Raw genomic sequence first — 25,169 nt, 5'->3', positions numbered from 1 at the left:
TACTTGACATTGAGACTTTATAAAATGGTACAACCACCCAACCTAATTGAATAACCAAGTTAGATTTATAACTGTATTTTGCAAATAATGGCCCTTTATTATTAGACTTAAAAAATCTGGTTAAAATTTTGCATGTAACCACATTTATGTTAATATCTCAGCACATCATGTATTGCATTGAAATCTAATCTAACAGTGATCCATGCATGTTTTGCCAATACTTTTCAATCCTTAAACTGAAAAGCGGCGGAAAAGTCAAGCGCACTGTCTCTGTGACAGCTCTTGTTGTGTTGTCTGTGAAGCATGGCAAACACATAATCATTTTGTTCTGCAGCAGCTTAAGCACTTTGTCAGTGTCACCCTGATTGGAAATCACATTGCACATTGATAAAGTCAGTACATTGCCCTAATACATTGTTTGGTACTGTAAGTCAATTCAAGGACATATTGACATCACCTTCATTGAAAACAGCTCACCATCAATAACTTGTGAATGACTTATTTTAGATTCCTTTTCCTTTGTACTCACATTGGTGAACAATGATATCCACAAGCTGATCCTAGTCTTCAAACCTATTTTGATCATTTATCAGGACTTGTTGAAATAGTACCTAAAAGACATGATCAATACCAGTAGATGACCCCTATTCATTCTGGTCATTGCCAGTGATCTTCACTCAAAAAAATGGTTTGAGCTCAATGTATCCAGAATTTTTTATCCTTGTCCCCTTAAACTAAGAGGGATATTTTTCATGACTAGCAAATTGTGACCTTATCTTAGCAAACAGTTTTCACTCAATGTCATGAACTTTTGTTCCTACAGAAAAACTTGGTACGAATATTGCTCATGACCGCTTTCGATTTACAGGTCACCTTTTCTTGAAAAATGATTTTAACTTAATATAAATTGAAGACACTTATTCTTACTGGTCTAAAAATTAGCAGAATCATTTATCTTAACCAGTAGATAACCTTTTTCATTAAGGGCAGGAGGTTAATTGTCTAAATGAAAGTGACCTTTAGTTTACTAGAAAAAATGTTAAAGGGGCTGTACTCCGTATGATGAAATAGCAAAAAAGAGGAAACATGTAAAAAAACTCACATAAACTTGGTATCGATGTGTACAATGCATTGAAACTTATTAACTGAATTACCACATAGTTTACAATTGATTTATTTTTCGCAGTTTTTTCGTATTGTTCCATTAAAAAAGATTACTAGGTATGTCTACCTAATAGAATTCATTCCCTATGCGTGATTGGCTAGTCAATGTTATCACGTGATATTACCAGGTTAGGTATATAGCTTAAATATTCCAACCATTTAAGGTAAGCCTTTGTAGCACAGCGGATACAACACTGGACTGCAAGTTTGGCGACACTGGTTCGAACCCGGTCTCTGACTCGATCTCTTTTTTTTACATTTTGGCATTTTTTTTACAATTATGATATCAAAGAGTAAAACATTTTATTAAATAATTGTCCTGAAATTCGTTAAAGAAAAAACATTTTTTGGTACAAATCTGGTGTACAGTCCCTTTAATAGAATGCGCTCCCTGCAGGCGACATACAACCTGTGGAATTCTATTTAAATGGTGATGATTTTATAGCTATACTCTGACATGAAATGACTGAAAAAACATCTTATCCACTGCGTTGCTGGTGTTTCTAAAAAAGTTATTAATATACAAGTTATCAACACTTCGTACATCTGGTATGGTATTCTTAAGTGGTTCTGTTTCAATGTAGCTACAAGCTGTCAATTACATTAACCCAACTAACTTGATAAAGGTAACCAGAATGTATAGACAATTTTTGGCTTTTACACCTTCAAATGCATGTTCATAGCAATGAATCTAAACTTTTATTTATGACAGACAAACATAGCCACACTGACATTGCTTTTGTTCACATATATCCTTTAAGCATACTAGACATGATGGTCTTAGGATGAGAAATTCTTCAAAATGAATAAAACATGAAAATTTATTATTGCACTGAAACATTATAAAACAAACGAAAATTATTATCATGATTACATACAATATTATATACTATTTAATGATAACATCCTAGTTTTTACATGGCAAACATTACTGTGGTCTATGATCAACAAGACTTTACAAACATGATTTCCTTCAAACACTAGTACTTAAATAACAGAAGGTTGTAGCCAGAACTGTTCTGGTTCAGATGTGGAGAAAAACACTAAATTCTCTGTAGTTCAATATATATCAATATCATGATATTGAAGACCTTTCACAATATGTTGCCGCATCCAGATGAAAACTACAGATATTACTGACCAGCAGCAAAAGTCTTAGCCTTCTAGTATGGTACCGTACTGCCACGTCACAATTTGTCCAGCTGCTAGTAACAACACAGCCTGCATACATGGTGTTGTTTTTTAAGTTTTTATGTTAAACTTTACAGTCCAGTTGTGATACAGGCATCTGGCCCCTGACACAACATATTAACTTGTTGGCCAGGAACCACTATTTCCAACTAATAGGTAGTCGGATTGTGCATCCCTCAAACAGCCAAAATAAACTTTTATTGAATAAGTCCATATATTTGACCCCATCAAAAGATCAGAGACCCCAATTTTTGTCAGCTGGAAATTTCTAGGAAGAGCTGTGGAGCTGTGCAGATGTTTTCCAATCCAATACAGAAATATCTTACTATTGGTAACACAACATTGTGTGTGCCTGGAATTTGTGACATTTTTGAATGGCATGTCACACAACCATCAGATTCATTTTACACTATAAATTGTTTGCATTTGCAGTTCTCATCTACTATAGCAATAACAATTTATCAAGTATGATCATCCCACTATTTGATGATTCACTCCACTCGATCCAAGTTGTCTGGATTAGTAAACTTGTTGGTGAAGATGTAGAACAGCATGGGACAAACAACAAGCAGCAGAAGTGGCCCGTGTTCTGGCTCCTTGAGCTCCGTGATGGCAATGATCCCATACGCGTGCAGCATTAGGTGACCCAGCAGGACCACCACACCACGAACATTTAGTAGCTTCTCACGAATCATAGCTAATGAAGTCTGAAATGTGAAAAATTCATTTGAACAGCTACTGATAGTTATAAACACATTTGATGCTAGGCCCTTGTTTTAAAATGTAGGGAAATGTTAGCAGTGAATAAATATTCTGCATTAGAAAATCAGAAAAATAAAGTTCAACAGTTGCAGAGTCTTGTGTTTTTCTGTAGCTCTTTTTTTGTAATAAATAAATAGTGTTTTGCATATAACAATTGTTTGTAATTTCAGCTGTAACAGTTTTTCCTAAAGAAGCAAGCTAGTGTAATGGTTACCGTATAAGGGCTGGATGCCATGTATATTGCGCTGGTGATCAGGGACACTATAATGGTGATGTAAGGGAAAGAATAGTCTGAAAAAACAAAAATGGAGGATGTAAACTTCAATTACATCAAAAGCAACAAAATGATATATTCAGAATAAAAAAATGAATACTGATATTATGATCTATCTATACTTATGTATGTTATAACAAAAGTAAAATGTGAACAATTGTAAATGCATTTGACTAGCATTATTTGCATTATCAAAGCCTTTCTACATACATTATTTCAATGTATAAAATATTTAAGTATGACTACAATTAAGGTGCCATGGTGAAAATGTGCCAAACGTCAATTTGAATTCCCCAAATGCATGACAAGGTAACATTCTAGACAAGAAAAATAATGAAGAAACTTAAACCATGACCTTTTAGTGTGACCTTGGCCTCTTACCTTCTGACATGGAAGTCATGGTGAAAAAAAAAGCCACATTATTTTGACCAATTATCCTAGTGTGACCTTAACCTTTGAACCTTTGACTTACCTAAAGGCTATTGCAGGCGAGATATTGTCTAGTCATGGTGAACAGCTGTGCCAAATTATTTCTTAATCTTCCTTTGGCCATTTAAAAGCACAGACGAGCCAAAATATAATAGTTTTTGACGAATGATCCTTAAGTGCAGCCTTGACCTTTGATTTACAGACATGGGTCTTGCTCTTGACAAATTGTCTCATGATGGTGTAAATTTGTGCCATGTTATTTTAAAATCTCTTAATCCATGAAGTTACAGCCTGGACAAGCCAAAGTACAAGGCCTTTCTACAAATGATCTTTAAATGTGACATTATCCTTTTTAAGTTTTACTAATGTATCCTTGATCTTAAGATTTAGTATGTGACATACAGTCATTTCATGGCCGCAGACTGATTAATGGATGGGTCTTTACCCTTTATCTTCCAGGTTATGTAATAAGTTGATTCTATTGCTACATTTTGTCCTGGACAGACACGTAAAAACTTACACAGCAGTCCTGCAAAAAGTGCCTGGATGACAATCAATATGGGTAAGAAGTAGAGGGCCGCATAGATTGACCACTTTCCACGGCACTCCACAAACTTGTAGCTTATAATTGGACGTAGGCACAGCATAAACAGCAGAGAAAAGGCATAGTAGATCATTACTATGGTGTAACTGAAATTAAAACATTTCATATTAAAAAACTTTAAAAACAATTTAATATGTAAATGGTATTAAACCTAGGTACTTATTTTAATTTTTCATCAAGTTTTTACATGCGAAGTATTTTGTTTACAGCAGAAGGTAAATAATATTTGTTTTAAACAATCTTGAGACAAATAAGTACACAGATATTTCAAACCAATTTTATAAGATCATTTCAGATGAAAGAAAATGAAATTGAGGTATAGAGATTTTGTACGCTAATGAGTTTAGGAATGTGAGGCTGCGTGTTACTCACAATGGGTAGACAATGCGTGTTACTCACAGTGGGTAGACAATCTCCTGTGTACAGTGGAGTGTGTAGGTATAGTTGGGTGATGGGTTGTACAGCATGGAGTACCAGTCCTCTAGCCTGTTTACGTGGCACGAGGTCAGGCTCAGGGACCCCCGGGGCTCAGAGAGTAGCAGGGTCAGCAGGGCAGCAGTCACACTCTCTGTCAAGGCTGACAAATGCAGCACTTTTTGGGATCTGAATCAAACATCATGGGTAGAACATTTTGGTAATCAGTTACAGAAAAATGTTTGAAAAAAATATACAGGTTGGTATAATAATGCTATGTAGTTTAAACCAGAAAATAAGATTTGTTTATAAATGCAAGACCTTATAAAATATTTTTGCTTAAAACATATCTAGCTGCTTATAGTCACAAACTCACAATTTATTTTTGTACATACTGTGTAATTGAGTAGTAAAAATACTTTGAACTCAAGTAAACATGTTGATTTAAAATTTTGCAAAGCCAAAAGCTATCAAATGATTATCCTTACGATTTTTTTCCATCTTTAATCTCAATGCAGAAGAAGTGTAAGAGGAGTGAGACTTGAGCCATGAAGCCAAGATAGAGCCAGTCATACAGGGTGGGTGAGGCGTCACATTCCCCACATATAGAGTTCTCCACATAGTGACCCCTGGGACATGCCTGTAAACCAGAACATCATAGATAATCATACAGTGTTACAACATCATAATTATACTCTGTAGTCTATGACACAATCAGCGCAGCATTGTGCAATATATTTAATAAACATAATTATTTTCATATTGCAATCTCCATGATTAACCACTTGCCCAAAGCCTTGCAAGTAAAATTGTCAAAGGACAAAATTCAGTCAGCTTGTCCAAATGGCAAGTTGCAGTAAATGATGGTTTTGTCTGCCAGCAAACTTACATGTTACAAGCCTGAAAATATTATCATGAAAATAAATAATATAAAAAATATTGTGTTGCAAATGTTTTACTTAGATATCTCAGTGTTTAAATAACGGTACAAATCCTAAGTATACAGATCAGGGGACATTGAGCAGACACTGTGAAAGTCTTCAAGCTTGAACCAGACCAAAAACAACAGTTTAGATAGTCTACAATTTTGTTCCTTGCCTAAGAAGTTAATATGGCATATTTTTACAAGAGCCATTCAAATTTTACCAAATAGGTTGGTGGTTCAGACAGCTTTCACAAACTTTGCTTGTTTTACAGTTTTACATTTAAGCTTATTTTTTTTTACATTAGTAGAGATAGTCTTAACACAGGTTTTAATAAGGTATTAACTATTTAACTGTGTACCAATATACAAATGTACTGACCATCAATATAATTGCATAATTGATATAATTGATATAAATGATAAAACACTGACCCCACAATCAGAATAATGAGCTGGCCCTATTGGTTTTCTTCCACAGTAAAGTCCAGGGCACTCCTCGGGTTGAACAGCTGAAATGAAAGAGCAGCAATGAAGCAAACCTTATATATATGTTAAAATGTCTTATATTGCATATTTTGTATCACATTGGTCTGTTCAAATAACGGGCATATAAGGCTAGATGTTAGAAAAAGAAGAAAACTGACCACAAGGACTCTTTCATGATGTCATGGATATCTTAACCTTTATTGAATACATTGAAAGCATCACATAATTATAAATGTCATTCAATCATTATTGACCAATCACGCTACGACCTTTTCTGAAAAGCATTTCTAATAGTATTCAAAATTGTGGACTTCAAAGACAATATCTGAGCATATATCAACATTTGTATAAGGATTCTAGCTGTCAGTACCCTACAGGAGTTTTAACACTCCTGATGATTTGACACACTTTATTATGTAATTAAAAAATAAATCTGCAAAAAGTGCATTTTACAAACCAACAAATATAAAATCAACAAAGTTATTCAAAGTTGCGTATATGATAACCAGAAACATTATACATGTCTACAAATGTTGTTGTTAGACTCATCAGGGCTAGGCGCATGTAGTGGTCGCCAAGCCGGACAAGTGGGTTTTCTCTTGGTACTCCAGTTTCCCCCACAATACAAGACCACACTCTCGCGCAACATTGTGCCAACATGAGTGATTAATATACAGTACACTCCACGCGGAACTACCACTTTCCGTTTTCCTCGGCGGATGTTCGTCATCGTGGACACGACATCCAATTTATCATAACCCGCTTTCCTCGGCGGTTTCACTCGTTCACCCTCCGAGGCTGATCAGTGGACCGTATAATTGCCACGTTACGCGGGAGTGAAAACACCGCAAAACTCTGAGGAAACTGATATGAATCTCCTAGTGTACATGTATCTGATTTTGTGTAATTTATTTGAATACTGTTCTTTTATTGTGTTGTTTCAATATATTTTCAGACTTACTTGCACATAACTGGTAATCCTTTGACGGCACAAAATTGCAATATATGTCGATGTCCATTTTTGACCCAGTTCTTATTATATTTTACTCATTTGACTTTCAACAGTCCCAGTTACATAAAGTAATGTAAACATTCGGTTTGGTATGTATATTCAATTAATTTCTCTGAACTGCTTTACACTTAAACCTGCAGTATGATAAAAAAATGCATTTTTTGCAATAACAAACATGCCAGATAACCAAAAGTAGTCTAAATTTAGCGCACAATACGTCACTACGAAATTTGCATATCACGTGACTTCCACATTGTTCAAAAATACTAGATTGTGTAAATACTAGATTGCGTTTCATACTAATAATTTCTAATTATTAACTAAGAATTTATTGTTTCAATATTTTTTAAGCACAATATTCATACAAACACTGTAACTTCCATAAACTAGTTCAATCGAAAGCTGAATTATATTCATTTAGAGTAGGAAATAGATTACGACAATATCTTCATACAGATGTAGATGAAATCGGCGAATTTTTAAACCACAGAACATAAGTTACCTTCATACTTTTTTAACGTCATAATTAACAATGCAATTTAAATATCTGGAATGTGGAAAAACAACTGATATGCATCACAAAAGAAATAGTGACAGGAAAAATATTCACACTTATATGGTACTCAACACCTGCATATAACTCTAGTCTAAAATCATAGACGTGTTATACAGGATTCTTCCAATCCCTAACGTCTAAAAGGGTTTGTGCAAAAACCGGGGGTGTTTTGAAAAAAATTGAAATTGTATTAAGTGAAGTATTTTATGGTTTAAATTGATCATAAAGGTTTATATTCATATTTTACCATGTAAGTGAAAAGTTATTTTGCACAAAACAAGCATTTAATGCATTAAAACACATTATTTACCTTTCCAATAAAACAAAAGTTAACTGACACAGACAACAATTATGCCAAGCGGAACAACTCGACCCAATCGTAATAACCTCCAAGCTTCGAGATAGACCTCGTAAATACAAACGTAACAACTCGTCCATGGCCGAAATGTTCTGATTGTTTAAAAATTGTGCCCTGAAGCCTTGCAGGTGCCCTGCATGTATATATTGCTATGTTTTGACAGCAAGAAATGAAAAAAACACGTCAAACTCATAATTATTCGTAGGATATGACATTTTTAGGTATGGAACTGATATAAAATAACATAATCTGGTAATATTTCTTGTTTTTGTGATATTTTTTAGATGTTAAATACTTTAACCCAGAATCCCGATCGGAATAACTACCCACTTTTGATACTAAACAATTTGTATGTGAAGGATTTGCCATATCAAAAAACGTAAAAAAATCTGTTAACGTACAATTATTTGGACTACATATTACTCCAATCCAATTTAGTTCTCAACAACACAAAAGCTGTATGACGTAATTATGGTAAACAAACAACATGTGGTGTTGTATCTAAAATGTCTGGATATCAACAAGCAATTAACGAATATTAGTTGAAAGGTAAATTAATATCCGAACGAGATAAAGATGTATTGTTTTATTGAACATGTATTCTTTCTTTCTTTACGAGAAAAATTGATTTTTTTAAAGGAAATAACTGCAAATGTAATTATTTATTTTCAATAGTAGCAAGGTAGTAGCAAAGCATACAACTTTGAGGTCAATAAAACAACACGATCACCGGCGATACTGGCAATAAAACCCTCGGCGGCAAACGAGCATCTCGGCGAAACTCGGTTCTAACCCACGCACACTACAGATTTTAGCGAGGAAAGAGGTTACGTACTCGGCGGATGTCCGGGATAAATTAAAAAACCCTCGGAGTGACCGAGGAAAGTGGTAGTTTCGCGTGGAGTGTACTGTAAGTTGCAGTAGCTTGTTTCACAATCGTTGTAAAATTAAATAAGTTTAAACTATAGTATAGACTCAGCAGTTGAGTTATAGATACAAAACCAAGCACTGTTCTAAATGTAGAAATGGCAATTACATAAAAAAAATACCTATTTCTGCAGTTGAAACACCAAAGAAATACAATAAAAAGATAAGTTTTAACATCTTACAAATTCTACGAAAATTAATAAAGTCTGCGTTGATGGACGCTTGTTAGAACGTAACAAGTAGGAGCTTGCACATTTAGAATGTAAAAATCGGTGACCGGTTTTCCGAGATTACAGTCATTTTACAATTTTAAAATTTGTTGGCATCAACTCTAACTTGAAATAGTATCCATTATAGTCTCCCTAAATCGATTGACACAACTCCTAGTATCGCTCATAGGGATATTTATGTGCACTTTTTCCCAAAACGTGTTATTTGTATATTTATTTATTTTCTTAGCCGATGACTACTATTTAACAGTTACTATTTAACTGTTTTTAAAACATGTATTGACTCTAAAGTAATGTTTGTAGTAAGTACAATTGTCACGCTTCCTAAAAATTGCCCATGAAAGACACCAAGGTCAGGGTGTTTTCAAGGTCAAAATGTGAAAACGTGTAGATCGTGTATATATATATATATATATATATATATATATATATATATATATATATATATATATATATATATATATATATATATATATATATATATATATATATATATATATATATATGTTTATGTATTGCTCAACGTCAAGGTAATAAGTGACAGGCCGGGTCGAACTCGTATGGATGAAGGGAAAACGTAACACAAGCTTTGAATGAAAATAGGGCATTTATTAATGCCATAAAAGTGTTTTTACGAAATATCGTAAAATAAAACATAAGTGTCAATAGCATGTGTATAATAACATTTCCCGAAATACATATCTGGGTGGAAAAACCGCCACAAGGAGAATCCTCCGCCGCCACCATATATATATATATATATATATATATATATATATATATATATATATATATATATATATATATATATATATATATATATATATATATATATATATATATATATATAGTCACTGCGCCTTTTTAATGAAAGACTCAAGACAACAATCTACCTGGTGACCAATGTGAGGAACGCATGATTGAAGAATCTGTTGTTGTTGAGTCTAGATATAGGTCTGCCCGCGCCCTATAATGGCTGCATTATGGCCGGCCCCCTTCACATCCCCAAGTGTGACTTAAACCATGATTGAAGAACGCAATCATGAGATCTCATATATACATGTATGTATGCCGACCGGGGGTCCGCGAAATTTGAAAATTAATACAACATAATTTAAATGCTGTTGAAATGCTTGTAAATTGGTAAAATGGCATATTTGATCAAACCCAACAGTTAGATTTTGGTATCCATTACAACGTTTCCAATGACACAGACGATAGCACCCTTCACAAATTCGCAACACTTTCCCCCCTCCATTGGTCAAAATTAGCCAAAATTTACGGGAGGTGATCGCCTCCCCTCCCCCCCCCGCCCGCGATCTAGAACCATCTCGACCCTCTTACTTTATTTTAACATTAAAAACCAAACCATAAATTATTACATTATTATTTTTTAAACTCGAGTTAATGTACCATTGGCCATTGGGCATTTGCACAATTTATTATATGTAATCAGAAAGCAAATGCCTTTCCAATTATACCAAATTTGTATGGGTTCACCATGCATCCAAATTTAATGTAAAAGTTCATGCTATCATGCTGATGTGTGGTTCGGATTACATACAACTGACGAAATATCGCATAAAATGTCGTCAGAACATGAACCCGAGTTTCAAACGGTGTCCGTCCGTTGGTTCCCGGTTTTAAATGATCACAACAACGAAACGCACAGGCTTGTTTGCTTATTGTTAGCGTATAATCATGGGATCTGTCATATTTCTACTTGAAACTCTTCTCATGCTATTTTTTTCCGGAAACGTAAATAGTAATAACTTAAATTCATATTTTACCGGAGATACAAATAACTTGTTTTGGGTTGTTCAGGTATAGTAGTTTTATTATAATTTGATCATGCATAATTCATTTATGAGGTACATGTACTTTTAGTTTCGGTTTGGTATCTATTGGATTTAAGAGTGCTTTCCCTTGTCGATTTTACGAAACGGTTTATTAACCGGCATTTCCACATCCCCGTCCTATAATGCCGGTAATGTTGCATTGTGCTTTCAGAGGATTTTTCACATCCCCGCTCTACCTAAGTTTTGCTTATTTTTTTTCATTTAAATCCAGTTTTCCTTTACAATAGAATGATAAGGGGGTTGTATATGATAAAGAAGTCTATGTTAGCGTTTTGGTAAAGTAGCATGCACAAATACATGCATCAATGATGAACGCTGTTTACTTAACCATATTCGAATTAGTACCATTGGTTTGCATATCGATGACCTCACTTCAAAATGCGGAATCTGCATTTTTCTGTTTGTCGAATTTTTACATCACTAAAATCATCATGGCGAGCCGCATCTGACTGCAACATGCTGCCGAGTAAATAGTCCAATGAGAAAATGATATTGCATCATGTGATCAAAATGTCAAGCAATGATTGGACATCTCACTGAGAAGCAAAGCCATCAGAAATTGCAACTACAAAAATTGTCACTTGGGCATTTATTAAAAGAAATGTGTGATCCAATTACCAATGTTAAATACTAAAATCGTTGCTACTGAAAACATCTCGTTGAGACTTTCTGCAGACACAATTCGACAATTTACCACGATCATAAATTGAGGCTGAATTGGAGGAACACGAGGAAGGAGGCTGACGAACTCACAGTGGTAGGGGCAGTTATTATGCCAAACCCCTATGCCTACGCCCCCTCCTCCAACATAAATAAAATAAATCATGTGTTGATTGTTCCGTTTCAAGGCATAAATACTTACACGCGCGGTTGCTTCATATTCTACTACTGTGAATTGGCGTGGCCCATTTGGCAATGCAAACAAAGCACCTGACTTTTTCCATATATGCTCCAGAATATTTCTCATAGATTTTTTACGTCGTACATGTGTTTACAATCAACTATGACGTACGTGATTGATTGGTATTTTACACTATGAATGTGTATCATCACGCGCTTGATTGTGGGATGTGTATCACGCACCCGACTGTGTGATGTGTATTTTACACCATGAACGTGCCTATCACGTACCCGACACTGTGATGCGTATTTTACACCCTGAATGTGCCTATCACGTACCCGACACTGTGATGTGTATCTTACATCCTGAATGTGCCTATCACCCCCCCCCCCCGACACTGTGATGTGTATCTTACACCCTGAATGTGCCTATCACGCACCCGACACTGTGATGTGTATTTTACACTCTGAATGTGCCTATCACGCACCCGACACTGTGATGTGTATCTTACACCCTGAATGTGCCTATCACGTACCCGACACTGTGATGTGTATTTTACACCCTGAATGTGCCTATCACGCACCCGACACTGTGATGTGTATTTTACACCCTGAATGTGCCTATCACGCACCCGACACTGTGATGTGTATTTTACACACATATTACTCTGTGATGTATTTAGGTAATAAATTTAAACGGATAAAATACATAACTTACTCAAAAGGAACACCAGAAATAACCCTAATCCCCCTACGGTTTTTGTTTTAAATTATTGATACAATGATCAACAACACATGTACACTCCCATAAACACAATCGCACACGCACTCGCACACTTATTTAAGCATCGTCACACGTGAATTTGTATTTTCCAGGTGTCGGATATTCACATCAGTCGGTTCTATGGACATTCTCGTGGGCCGGAACTGCGGACGTTCTGTGACACCCACCTCGGCGTGATACGCCCAGACCTGGTTATGGCCACAGGTGCGCGTGTTCTCTGTTTCCTGGCTAATTAATACAGCAATGCAAAGACACTCTGTGTACATGTAATTTGATCCTCTCTTGGCGTCACATGCAACTCGTTAATGAATTGTCCAGATTATTGTTAGGGAATGGACGACACCGTTTGTGTTGTGATGGTCTTCCCGGATATGCTTGGTATACGATGACCTGCACCGATATACATTTGTTTAATAACTACCATATACAAATATGTACTCGTTTTGAAAATACGAACTCCATTGCGCTTTTAATAAGGCATTAAGAATATACTTGCAGTATCAAGCCCAGGTCTAACTTGGTTTTGTATTTAATGTGAATAGATTTACTTTTACTTCTTTTTCGCAGTCTTGATAGCTTGATTAGATCAACTACACTCTGGTTGTGCGAAATATTAAAATGCGCATATTTTTTACGTATGGATTCAGGGGATCTGACTGACGCAAAATTTCGGGACTTAAAGGGTTCCCGCCAGTATGAGGACGAGTGGAAGGCGTACAACGAGACGGTATACCACTGTAAGAGGACGGTGAAGACGTGGCTAGATCTTCGTGGAAACCATGGTGAGGCTCAATGGAATGACAAACGAGATAGTGTCTTTGTATTTGTCCATTCAAGTCTCTGAAATAGCGTTTATGTCACGAGAAAGACAATGGACAAAGTCGATTGGAGTATTTGGCATATATCTAATGCCAGACGTTCTTTTAAAATGTAGAAACTAATGGATTGAGAAGATGCCTATATATAAAATGCCCGTTCGATTAAAACGCATGTAAGAAATAACAAATTGACAAAAATATCTAGCATTCATCTAATGTCAGACGTTCTATGAAAGACGGATTGAAATATAGTATATGTGATTCATGTTGAAAACGCGCTTGACCATGAACATATACTGTTTAAGCGTTGTTATTTTGTACCGCTCGCAACCTTGCCGTTGCTAAAATGATATATTTTATTTGTTTTACAGACGCCTTTGACACAGAGCATCATGATCATAAGAACAATCTCTTCAGGTAAGTCACAAGATTTGAGTAACAAATGCATTTACAACTTGTGCAATTGAACTAGTCACTTATATTGCATCTAGGTATCTTAATTTTCAAATGAAATTTAAACAGCAGGGACAAGCACATTCATGATTCTTTTAGCGGCCAAGATATTACAATTACACAGTTAAATGATTATAAAGGACTTCATAGTTTTAAAAGAAGACACATTGAAGTCATCTTATTAATTAGCGTACCAAAACATATCGTAAGGCAACTATTTTTATTTAAGTAATGTGCCCCTGTTATCAATTTTATTGATTTGTTTTTAAAACTTCAAAATCAAATAAACTTTCCAAAACCTGACCGATGAAACTCTTTGTTTAGAAATGAAAGTACATCTACTCAGAACATTTATTCGAAAAAGCGATCGTACGATACGGGCGTTGATAATATGACCCTTAATGATTACAAGATTATGAATCAATGTTTTACAGGTTCTACTCCTCTCAAGGCAGAGCGAATCCAAGTTCGTACGTGTATCATCACAAAAAGACGTTCGGGACATACTCATTTATCGGTGTTGATTCGACTCCCAACCCTGGTCCAAAACGACCATTCAATTTCTTCGGGTACATCTCAGAGGTACGTGATAGTTTGTTCTTGCTCATGTAATAGTTGTAAAATCAGGTATTCCAGGCATGGATTTTATTGGAAGAATTGCACAGATTATAGCATTTCTTGATTTTACTGTTTGAATGATTAAGATTTTCTACCTCTGTTCTGTTACTAAAACTGGCATGTAACAAAATTCGTGAAAGGAAACGTACGTCAAGAGATGGCAACTTATATCCGAATAATACAATACGTTTACAATACAAGCAAGAAATGGCGATAGCACTTTATCATTTCAGCGTTTATTTGTTCAGTTCATTACATTGCCCTTGTGTAACTCGTGCCAAGTAGGCAGTTACTAGAAGTATTTTCACGTCATATGCCTGTCTGTCCGCCAGTATTTGTAAGTTTGATTTTGCTTCAGTCTTGAACCATTTTGTCAAACTGCCTCCATAAAACCAGCTGGTTTAAACACATTTTTGTTCATTTTTCTTTTAACAGTTTCAAACTTGTCCTTGAGTATATCGATTGCACCTAAAGAAATAATGTTCTGCACTTTTAACAGGATAACTGCGACTGTCTGCAAGTAAATTGTTATTGAAAAGGTCGTTATTAAAATAACTACACTTATTCATTATAAGAGCATGCATCACGGACTATAAACGATGTCCCAAAACACCAAAATAGGGGCTTTAAATTTTTCTCTTAAATTTGCTTTAATTGCAAAATTGATGGTGACGTTGCAACGTTTTGTTCTTATTTATGATATAAACATGGTGATGATGGAATAAAAGATCTTTAAAATAATTGTGAGGAACATTATCATAATTACGTTAGTTGAAAAGTGTTATTAACTATATTTTCATGGGCTAGCATTTCCATATAAGGCCCATCCATCCTTAAGCACAGAAGCACAGTCTAAATCATGTCGCACAAATGAAATATAGATATGTTCTGCTAACTTTGATTTAAATCATTCTTAAAAAGTTCAGTACGTCTGATGCTAATTTTGTTATTTGGGTTATGTGATCGTGCCAATTTACAGTCATAAAGCTTGCTTATATTTCCTATGACACAAAACAGTCACGGAAATTTATTGCACAGTGTCTAAGATAACATAGTTGACGTCTCCGCCCTGACGAAAATGGAGATGAATATCATTTTCTCTTCTTTGTGGCATTACAATTTCCCAGCTATTTAATGTATAAGGATGTAGTAAGTTCATGGTTTTAAATTACTCTTCATGGTAATTTTTCTGAGCAGACGTTTAAAACAAAACTCACATGTTAACACCAATTGTTACATCAGTCTCTGATGTTATCATTTGTGGCATGCCAGGAAAGGCTATGCATTGTAATAATGTTGGGGTTCACATAAAACCTTTTATGTTCGTATATTGGATTTTTTGTTGTTGGTTGTCTATGCACTTTCTAGCATGCACATCAAATGACAAAGTGGTCTCGTAAAGGCATGTTCAAAGTTGTATGAGAAAAATGATTTGCGTGACGCCATGCTTTAGTAATTGAACCGACATGATAATATTATAGGCTGGAGAGAAACTCATTGCCGGCCTCCTACATTCAAGCAGAAGCAGCAATATGACCATTACTTTCGGGCACTACCCCACTTCCGTAGTCGCGACCAGGACCGGTTCTAGTATTCGAGATATGCTGAGGTACGAAACATATGTCTTCTTGATTTTTATTTAAGCACAATTTTAGTTTTAGCAATACTAAATGTTGTTCTGTAAAAGGCAACAATTTAAAGCATTAAAAGTGAAAAATACGAGACATACTACAACAAAAACGTCTATATAAAAGCCTCGATCACACAAGAGATATGACCGATTGCCGACCGTTAGCTAGTTATCCGACCATGTGCATGCTGTGTTAAACACGTTGTTACAAGTCATCGCTGTCAGGTCGACAACCGTTTTCGATTGAATCTGGGAAGACTTGTCCTGTCATTGATCTGTTGTTGGATGGTACGCCACTGTTTTTGGACTCATCTCGAGTTACCGAGCAGGTTTACTTGTCGGAAGATTTTACAATGGCTGAATATCTACAACAGCCCTTTAACTAGCACTAGCAATCGGTCGGCAGCCGTTCGCATATTTTTTTTTATGATGTAAATAACTTTTCGTCATGTTGCAACACCAACTCCAGAACTGTCGTTTTGGAAACATATTTAAGAATATCCTCTTCCACAACTTCTGAATTACAGCGATAATATTTGCAGCAGCTTCATTTGATAATGAGTGGACATTTGTTGCTTTCGACAATACATTTACTATATTTAATGATCAGAATATATTCACGCGACACTCGTCACCGATCAGCAACTAGTCATCGAATATAATATGGCTGTCTGTGTTTGTCGTTAGTCGTAGCGGTTTGGGTTGTCGTATGTCGGTGATTGGTAATATCTCTAACATCACTTACCGTTAACAAATCAAATGTCACGATGACCTCGATCTAGAATAAGTGGTGTTATCTATGTCACGGATCTACCTCATTGCGATGCAACACCGTTTTTGCCTGGTTTCCAGGAATGTGTCTGTTTACGTGTGTGGGCACCTGCACATACTTGGCGGGATGGCGAGGCGGATGTACGCCCGGCACAGCACAGGCCTTTTGGAGCTGGAACTTGGGGATTGGAAAGACAACAGGATGTAAGCCCATTAATGTTGAATCTCGTGCGATTTACACACGGATCAAAACTCTTATTTGAAAATAAAAATAAAAAAGTGCCAAGTATCTTTAAAATTTTGTATTTAGCTTAGTTCATCTTCAATATACATTTTACTCTTTTCTAAACGTTCTAAATGTGTAGTGTCATCCCGTTGGCTCGAACTTGTTTGGACATACCAGAGAACTTCAAGCCATGAACAGTTCAGGCCAAGTAGAAATCGCATATTTAATTTATTACAAGAATAAGCCTTTTTTCTATACTGAATTTACGTTTGACATTGTAACGATCAGTACTCGTATAGTTTTTGCTTTGTTTACCCACCGTATATTCAGTAAAGAGGAGTATATAAACAACGTATTTCCGTTCCATCCTGTATTAATGGTACCATGTTTGTAGTGGTAAAATATACCTCCGTGACGAGCTGAAAGTTATCATACACACGGCTGCCAATCATGGCCATTGATTTGATATAGTAGAAAAACAACTCTGCTCAGTTGACCAGTGCCGGTTAGTGTTCATGTTTTTATTGTTTAATCAGTATATTGTGTCAAATTTTAACATCCCTATCATTGTGCCCGTTTTCCTCGACATGTTTAATTGTTATTACCGTATTCAACATCACTTTACAGACAGAAAAAAAATCGAGAGCATTTAATATGGTAGAATTGGAGAAGGCCAGTAGTATGTGATATGTCATTTGAATGTATCTTAATCAAATTTATACAGTATACGTAGTTAGATATCCATGAAAGCTCGGTTCCTTTCTTTGATCAGCGAGGTCCGCCCATGTACGACTGGATTAAGGTCATTGAAATGCTGCAGCCCTAACAAAATATATTCTAAAAAAGGGAGACAGCTTTGTACACAGAACTGTGTAATATTGTAGTAGTTCTTTCCCCTTTGCCCAAAACGCTGCAGCTCTAGCAAAAGTATATTTTAACGGATCCAACTTTGTACAGAGAGTGGTGTGTTATTGTAGGATTGCTTTCCCTTTGCCTTTTGTGAAACACATGGTTCACTGTTTGCTTCACTTTGAACTCGAGTTCAGTTTATTATCAAAAATGTCATGCCAGTAGTGCAGTAGAAGGAAAACATAATATTCATTCAAGGTAGGCGAACACATCTGAGTATTTTATACAGTTTTCAAATTTAAACGAGAATTACTTTCAATGAACATGATATGTTGACATAGAGTCGACTGATGAGATGAAAAATTAACCGGTTCGTCAATTTTACCATATAAGTCTCGTGCATATTCTTTCGACTGAACATTATCTGCAAAGTAATGTAGCAAACTAAGGGGAATACGGCAATGACAATTATTCCTATATGTCGAGGAAAATGGGCCTTAGGATATGGGCGTTAAATTTTGACCCAATATACTGATTAAACATTAAAAACACGAAAACTTATCGGCACAGGTCGTCTTTGCAGAACGTTGGTTTTCTACTTTATCAAAATAATGGTCACGTGATTGACAGGTGTTTGTTTTATTATTCACACATTAAAATAAATTAATATCGATATAAGGAAACGATACGTAGTAGTCCTATTTATAATGAACAGTAATTTGAAAAAAACAACAACAAAAACAATTAGTGATTTTACAGGCGTAATTAAGTCGTGCTGTTCTAATTTTAGAATGACTATGGTAACAAAATAGGTTCTTTGTACAAACATTAAACCAATGAAAAAATCGAGCAAATTAATTTTGATTCGAGTCAACGGTATTCGGATGCAATTCATTTTTATATTTACTTTTTATTTTTCATAATATGCTTATAGTAATTAGGTTATGTTCAATACTACGGGGACCAATGTCCACAATTAGTAAATGTTAACGTAACCATAAACTTTGCTTGAGTTATTCTTGCAACATATTTGTCAAATTTAGGTATCGAATTCTTGCCATCGATCACGAAATTCTCTCCTTCCATGACGTATCAATGAACACGTGGCCAGTAGTTGTGATAACTAGCCCTAGGGAAGCCTCGTTAGTGCCTTCTTCAGACACTCCGCCTAGACTTGCATCGCACATTAGGTAACGTTCGTGTTAATTCCGATGGAACTGGCTTCCATCTAAGCTAGATGTATCATTGAGATCCAAGCTAGATTTAATATAAGACTGAAGTTAAGCTCACATGTGTCAATCAAAAACATTGATGACCTTAACTCTGAGAAGACATAAAGACGTTTAGAAGCCTTACTGCTCTATTATTTATTTCCTTGTTAAGTAGATTATGTACTGAATCATGTGTCCTTGTGTTTTCCCCAATTTGAAAACTCTTTTCATACTAAGTATACACATTAAATTAGTTTTGTTCACCATTCCCTTCTTTAGAATGCTCATATTTACCACGGGTGAAGTTAAAACCGTTGAAGTACATATAGACGGCGTGTTTAAAGGGAAGGCTACTCCAGCTGGAGGACCCGTGTATGTGTTGCCATGGAAACCGGAAGACTACAACTATGGGCTCCATACAATGGCAGTTACTGTTAAAGTAGGTTTTAGTATATAAAATGGCAAACCGCAATTTCATAAACATAATTCAATATGAGTTATCGAGACCATGAAAAGACGACCCTTCAACTTTCACTAAAATTTAGGTAGATTATAGTACCTATTCCTTCAATTTTTCTTTTTGTGTTACATGTAGTATCATATATATTTAGAAGTTAGTTTAGTTATTATTTTCAGGACATTTTGCACGGTACACACATGATGGAACACCATTTTTCATTGGACAACAGCCGTTTATCATTTCCGTTCATGGGAAGACTCGTACTTATGATGGATGTTGCAGTCGTGGTAAGTGTGTAGCCTATTGTTCAAGATATCTATGTGTCTTAATTGGTTCATAGATAATTGGTTATGCCTACAAAATTAAAGTGTATTTGTTTAGTTAAGTCGTATTGTTCAGGTTACCTGGCGTTGTTACAGAATATACGATTAATGCTAAATAATAACTTTCAGAAAACACCTGCCAAAGTTTGTTGATATGCATTTGAGATGCTTCAATTACGAATGGGTCGAATGCATGTTTCAGACGATTTTTTGTTTAAATAGTTCTGTCTCCATTGCAGTTCAAGGTGATATTTTATCTGGTCGTGTCTGTCTACATCGTTACACTACTTCTTCTCAATAGCTGCCAGAACTTGGAACCACATCTATTTAAAGGTAGTGAAACTTAGAAATATCCCCTTTTATTGTTCCCGTACAAAAACACAACAGTAAAATGGAAATCATTACTTTGCAATTGCTCTTTATTATATTTTTATCTTTAAGCAATGCTAATGTCCCATGCCTTAATTGAACGACTCGTTTAATGGAATAATGCTTTAATGCTTCTAGTTCATGCAGTACTTTTATAAAAGATTTATCTTGTAAAAGCGCAGTCGCATTTTCGTTAATACTCCGGGATTGATTGTATTGTCTTCAAATGTTTTCAGGTCGTAGAGGACCGGTTGGCATGGTTACATCCTTGTATAATAAATGGCTTTACTGCTTGTGGTTGGTTGGAAAGTACAACAAGCTGTGTTATTCCCTTGTGGCTTTCATCGTCTATGTCGCCTTTGGTAATGACAGTTGTTTGTGTTGTTTAATACGTATGCTAGTTTCTATAAATTTCGCGGTTCGATTTTGGTATTATGAAGATTTGTGCCCTCGGATTTGTTAGCATATTTTTTAAACGATTGTTGTTATTGTAGTGGCTAAATACATACTTATGTGTAAAGACTGTTGACCTTTATGTCGATGCGCCTTACTTGTTAAATTTAATCACAGGGCGGGCCCTGGTCTGGATAGAATATTCATTGATTCATACAATCAACTCATTTCTGTTTTTCTTTCTATTTTTGTGCTAGGTCCATGGTTTGTTGGAGAGCTTCTGGAGGGCCGCACAGGCGTGGTGTTTGTCTGGGGAATGATTGTACACGGCTCCTACCTCCCAGTCAGTCTCACTTACGTTTATGGGCTCTTTCAGGTATGTAAACCGTAAAAGTAAGTAGTTCCAGTGCTTATTCCTCTTGTGTTTCACGACTTGCTTTTTAACTTGCCCATAAACATTATGTTCTTCTTACTGTTGGTGAGGTGGGAAGCCCAGACAGATTGGTCTTGTACAAGTATAAATTATGAGGCGTAGTATAACAATGGTATGTTTCCGTTTTACCGATGTTATGTAGCGTATACAACTAAAAGCTGTACCGCCTGGCCAATTTAGATGACACTCTACTTGGATGTTTCGTTAATGGTGCCTTTTCAAAAATATATTAGTTCTATGCAGAACTCTGGTTGCCATGGCAACCGAAAGGGAAATCTGTTTGACATAAACCATGAGGCATAGAGCTTAGATATTTTGTGTGTAACATTGTCTAGTGGTCCTCTATCAATTTTTCTCAAATTTTGCTCCTGGGGTCAAAACCGGCCACTCCTCGAGTATCACAAGTTTCTTACATTCTTATATAGGGAACTCTTTGAACATCTTTTTGTCTGAAGCCATAAGGCCCAGACTCTTGATGTCATTTGATGTAGCATTATATAAATGTCCTTTATCAAGTTGGTGTTTATCGTGACCCTGGGGTCAAAATTGCCTCGCACGGAGGCCAAAAGTCTCCTATAGAATTATATAAGAAAAACTTCAAAATCTTCCTGCCCAAAACTGCTAGGCCCAGACCCATGGATATTTTGTTTGTAGCATCATACGGTGGTCCTCCACCAAGTTTGTTCAAATTATGCTCATTGGGGACAAAACTGGCCACGCCCTGGTGTCCACAAGTTCCCTATACGCTTACATAGGGAAATTATTCTTAGCTCGACATTTCGAAGAACAAGGATAGCTATACTACTTACCTTGCGTCGGCGTCGGCGTCGGCGTCACTCCTTGGTAAATGGTGTGCATTTAACATCTTTAAGTGATTCTATCAGCAAATACATCATGCATTGCAATGAAACTTTTGATGTTCCCCGGTTAAGGTTTTTCATGTAAGTAAACATAGGTTTATATCTCAGCAACTACTTCATATATTGCTTTGAAACTTTATTCAACGGCACCGAACCATTTGACATAATAAAATAACCAAGTTAGATTACTGTATTTTGCATATACTCCTTAAAGGCATTTTATGTTTCGACTTGAAATTCTTGTAAAAGTTTTGCATGTAACCACATTTAAATAAATATCTCAGCAAATGCATCATGAATTGCACTGAAACTTTATACAAGGGCCCTAAATCCTCCAACCTTGGTACATAATCAAGTTAGAAAACTCTCTCTTGAATATAAATGTTGCCACTTATTAATTGACTTTGAAATTTTGGTTAAGATTTTGCATGTAAGCAAATTTAAGTCAATACCTTGATGTATTGCATTGAAACTTTAAGCAACCAAGCATGTGCAATTGTCCCTTTGTTATTTGACTAAGAAGTTCGGGTTAAGGTTGTACATGTCTTATTTTTGAAATTTCATTAATACAATTTGGACCACGTGTATAGTTTTAAAAACGAATATTAATGCTATGCTTGGAGGCCTAGACTGTGACCTTTTACCAACCATTTATTTTTTGTAGCTACAACAATGTAATTTTAATCATGTGTACAGTTTTGAAAACAAATATCAATTATGTGCTTTAATGACTGTGACCTTTTGACTTGCGTTCATATTTTTTAAGCTACAGCAATGAAACTTGGACCATGTGTGCAGTTTTCCAAACAAATATCAATGTTGTCCTCGGATGAGCTATATTCTGAACTTTTTTATTTATTTTCTTCTCTTTTAATGTACAGCAATCAAATTTGGATCATGTGTACAATTTTGAATACAAACATCAATGTTGTGCTTGAATGGCCTTAACCGCTTCAACACTTGGCTATACTCGTTCATAGTTTAATCCATAGTTGCATTGCCAAACACCAATAAACTCGTACATTCTCATAACAAAACAAAGGTTAAAAATGTTTACTCAGGTGAGCGATTTAGGGCCACCATGGTCCTCTTGTTTTATTTTAGCGTGATTGTATTGTCATTTTATCTGTTACTTCGTAGGATTTTAGAATATATTGACATCAATCAAAAAAAATTCGCACTTGTATTGATAACTGTTTTTTTTTAAAAACAAATCGTATACAAGTTGTATATCTTTCATTTTCAGCTTTTGACGTTCAACTTTCCGCTTACAATCTTCTGGGGCCATTATCTTCATATACAGAAATACCCTTTTAGGCAACACAGTTTGTTTTTCAAGATAAGAAACGTTTTCATTCCTTATTGTGCAATAGTTTTATTCCAAACGTTCATAGCTTTATCAGAATTCCCATCGGCCTACGGCATGACAGCGTTTTTGCTGGGACCGGTACGAAGCGGGTCTGTGATAATTGCCGTAGTTCTTTTTATTATTGTATCCAAAGGCAATGATAGGACACATTCACATTGACTATATGCTACTTCAGCTATGATACCAAACATCTAAAGAGACTATAATTCTGCATTTTAAATGATTGGACACATTCACGCTGATTATAATCCTGCTTCAATATCATATATAATTCTGCATTTTTAATGATTGGACACATTCACGCTGATTATAATCCTGCTTCAATATCATAGGACACATTCACAATGATTAAAATGATGCGGACACAATCGCACAGACTATAATGCTGCTTCTGTAATGATATGACACATTCACACTGACTATAATGCTGCTTCTGTAATGATAGGACACACTCACACTTACTATAATGCCGCTTCTGTAATGATAGGACACATTCGCACTGACTATAATGCCGCTTCTGTAATGATAGGACACAATCGCACTGACTATAATGCTACTTCTGTAATGATAGGACACAATCACACAGACTATAATGCTGCTTCTGTAATGATAGGACACATTCGCACTGACTATAATGCTTCTTCTGTAATGATAGGACACATCCACACTGACTATAATGCTGCTTCTGTAATGATAGGACACATTCACACTGACTATAATGCCGCTTCTGTAATGATAGGACACAATCGCACTGACTATAATGCTACTTCTGCAATGATAGGACACAATCGCACTGACTATAATGCTACTTCTGTAATGAAAGGACACATTCGCACTGACTATAATGCTACTTCTGTAATGATAGGACACATTCGCACTGACTATAATGCTGCTTTTGTAATAGGACACATTCGCACTGACTATAATGCTGCTTTTGTAATGATAGGACACATTCGCACTGACTATAATGCTGCTTCTGTAATGATAGGACACATTCGCACTGACTATAATGCTGCTTCTGTAATGATAGGACACATTCACACTGTTATGATAGGACACATTCGCACTGACTATAATGCTACTTCTGTAATGATAGGACACAATCACACAGACTATAATGCTGCTTCTGTAATGAAAGGACACATTCGCACCGACTATAATGCCGCTTCTGTAATGATAGGACACATTCGCACTGACTATAATGCCGCTTCTGTAATGATAGGACACATTCGCACTGACTATAATGCCGCTTCTGTAATGATAGGACACATTCGCACTGACTATAATGCCGCTTCTGTAATGATAGGACACATACGCACTGACTATAATGCCGCTTCTGTAATGATAGGACACATTCGCACTGACTATAATGCCGCTTCTGTAATGATAGGACACATTCGCACTGACTATAATGCCGCTTCTGTAATGATAGGACACATTCGCACTGACTATAATGCCGCTTCTGTAATGATAGGACACATTCGCACTGACTATAATGCCGCTTCTGTAATGATAGGACACATACGCACTGACTATAATGCCGCTTCTGTAATGAAAGGACACATTCACAC

The 25,169-nt window shown here is 35.8% G+C and overlaps 2 protein-coding genes across 2 annotated transcripts; one reads left to right on the top strand and one right to left on the bottom strand.

Annotated features, from left to right (window-relative positions):
• Positions 1-1,158: 1,158 nt before the first annotated feature.
• On the bottom strand, positions 1,159-9,345 carry LOC128208028 (JNK1/MAPK8-associated membrane protein-like). Its single transcript, XM_052911310.1, has 7 exons — positions 9,225-9,345; positions 6,196-6,272; positions 5,327-5,478; positions 4,824-5,027; positions 4,341-4,510; positions 3,332-3,408; positions 1,159-3,062 (listed from the first exon to the last, which is right to left on the bottom strand). Exons 1-7 carry the CDS (start codon positions 9,277-9,279, stop codon positions 2,847-2,849), a joined length of 951 nt encoding a protein of 316 aa, XP_052767270.1. The 5' UTR covers positions 9,280-9,345; the 3' UTR covers positions 1,159-2,846.
• Positions 9,346-10,992: 1,647 nt separating this feature from the next.
• Positions 10,993-24,732, top strand: LOC128209275 (transmembrane protein 62-like). Its single transcript, XM_052913235.1, has 14 exons — positions 10,993-11,156; positions 12,908-13,019; positions 13,463-13,597; positions 14,005-14,050; positions 14,521-14,668; positions 16,186-16,313; positions 17,187-17,309; positions 19,224-19,370; positions 19,671-19,830; positions 20,028-20,138; positions 20,414-20,507; positions 20,780-20,905; positions 21,194-21,312; positions 23,476-24,732. Exons 1-14 carry the CDS (start codon positions 11,034-11,036, stop codon positions 23,755-23,757), a joined length of 1,854 nt encoding a protein of 617 aa, XP_052769195.1. The 5' UTR covers positions 10,993-11,033; the 3' UTR covers positions 23,758-24,732.
• The last annotated feature ends 437 nt before the right edge of the window (positions 24,733-25,169 follow it).

The sequence above is a fragment of the Mya arenaria genome, chromosome 11, assembly GCF_026914265.1.
Source record: "Mya arenaria isolate MELC-2E11 chromosome 11, ASM2691426v1".
NCBI classification, from domain to species: domain Eukaryota; kingdom Metazoa; phylum Mollusca; class Bivalvia; order Myida; family Myidae; genus Mya; species Mya arenaria.
Note: the sequence above shows the minus strand (reverse complement) of the source record. Positions and strands in the feature narration are given on the sequence as shown.

Coding starts and splice junctions, on each gene's coding strand:
- LOC128208028 (XM_052911310.1), bottom strand. CDS start 9,279: ATGTTAAAACTTATCTTTTTATTGTATTTCTTTGGTGTTTCAACTGCA. Junction 5,028..5,326: donor ATTAAAGATGGAAAAAAATC/GTAAGGATAATC, acceptor TGTTTGATTCAG/ATCCCAAAAAGTGCTGCATT. Junction 3,409..4,340: donor ACTTTTTGCAGGACTGCTGT/GTAAGTTTTTAC, acceptor TTGTTTTTTCAG/ACTATTCTTTCCCTTACATC.
- LOC128209275 (XM_052913235.1), top strand. CDS start 11,034: ATGGGATCTGTCATATTTCTACTTGAAACTCTTCTCATGCTATTTTTT. Junction 13,020..13,462: donor AGACCTGGTTATGGCCACAG/GTGCGCGTGTTC, acceptor GTATGGATTCAG/GGGATCTGACTGACGCAAAA. Junction 20,139..20,413: donor TGATGGATGTTGCAGTCGTG/GTAAGTGTGTAG, acceptor TCTCCATTGCAG/TTCAAGGTGATATTTTATCT.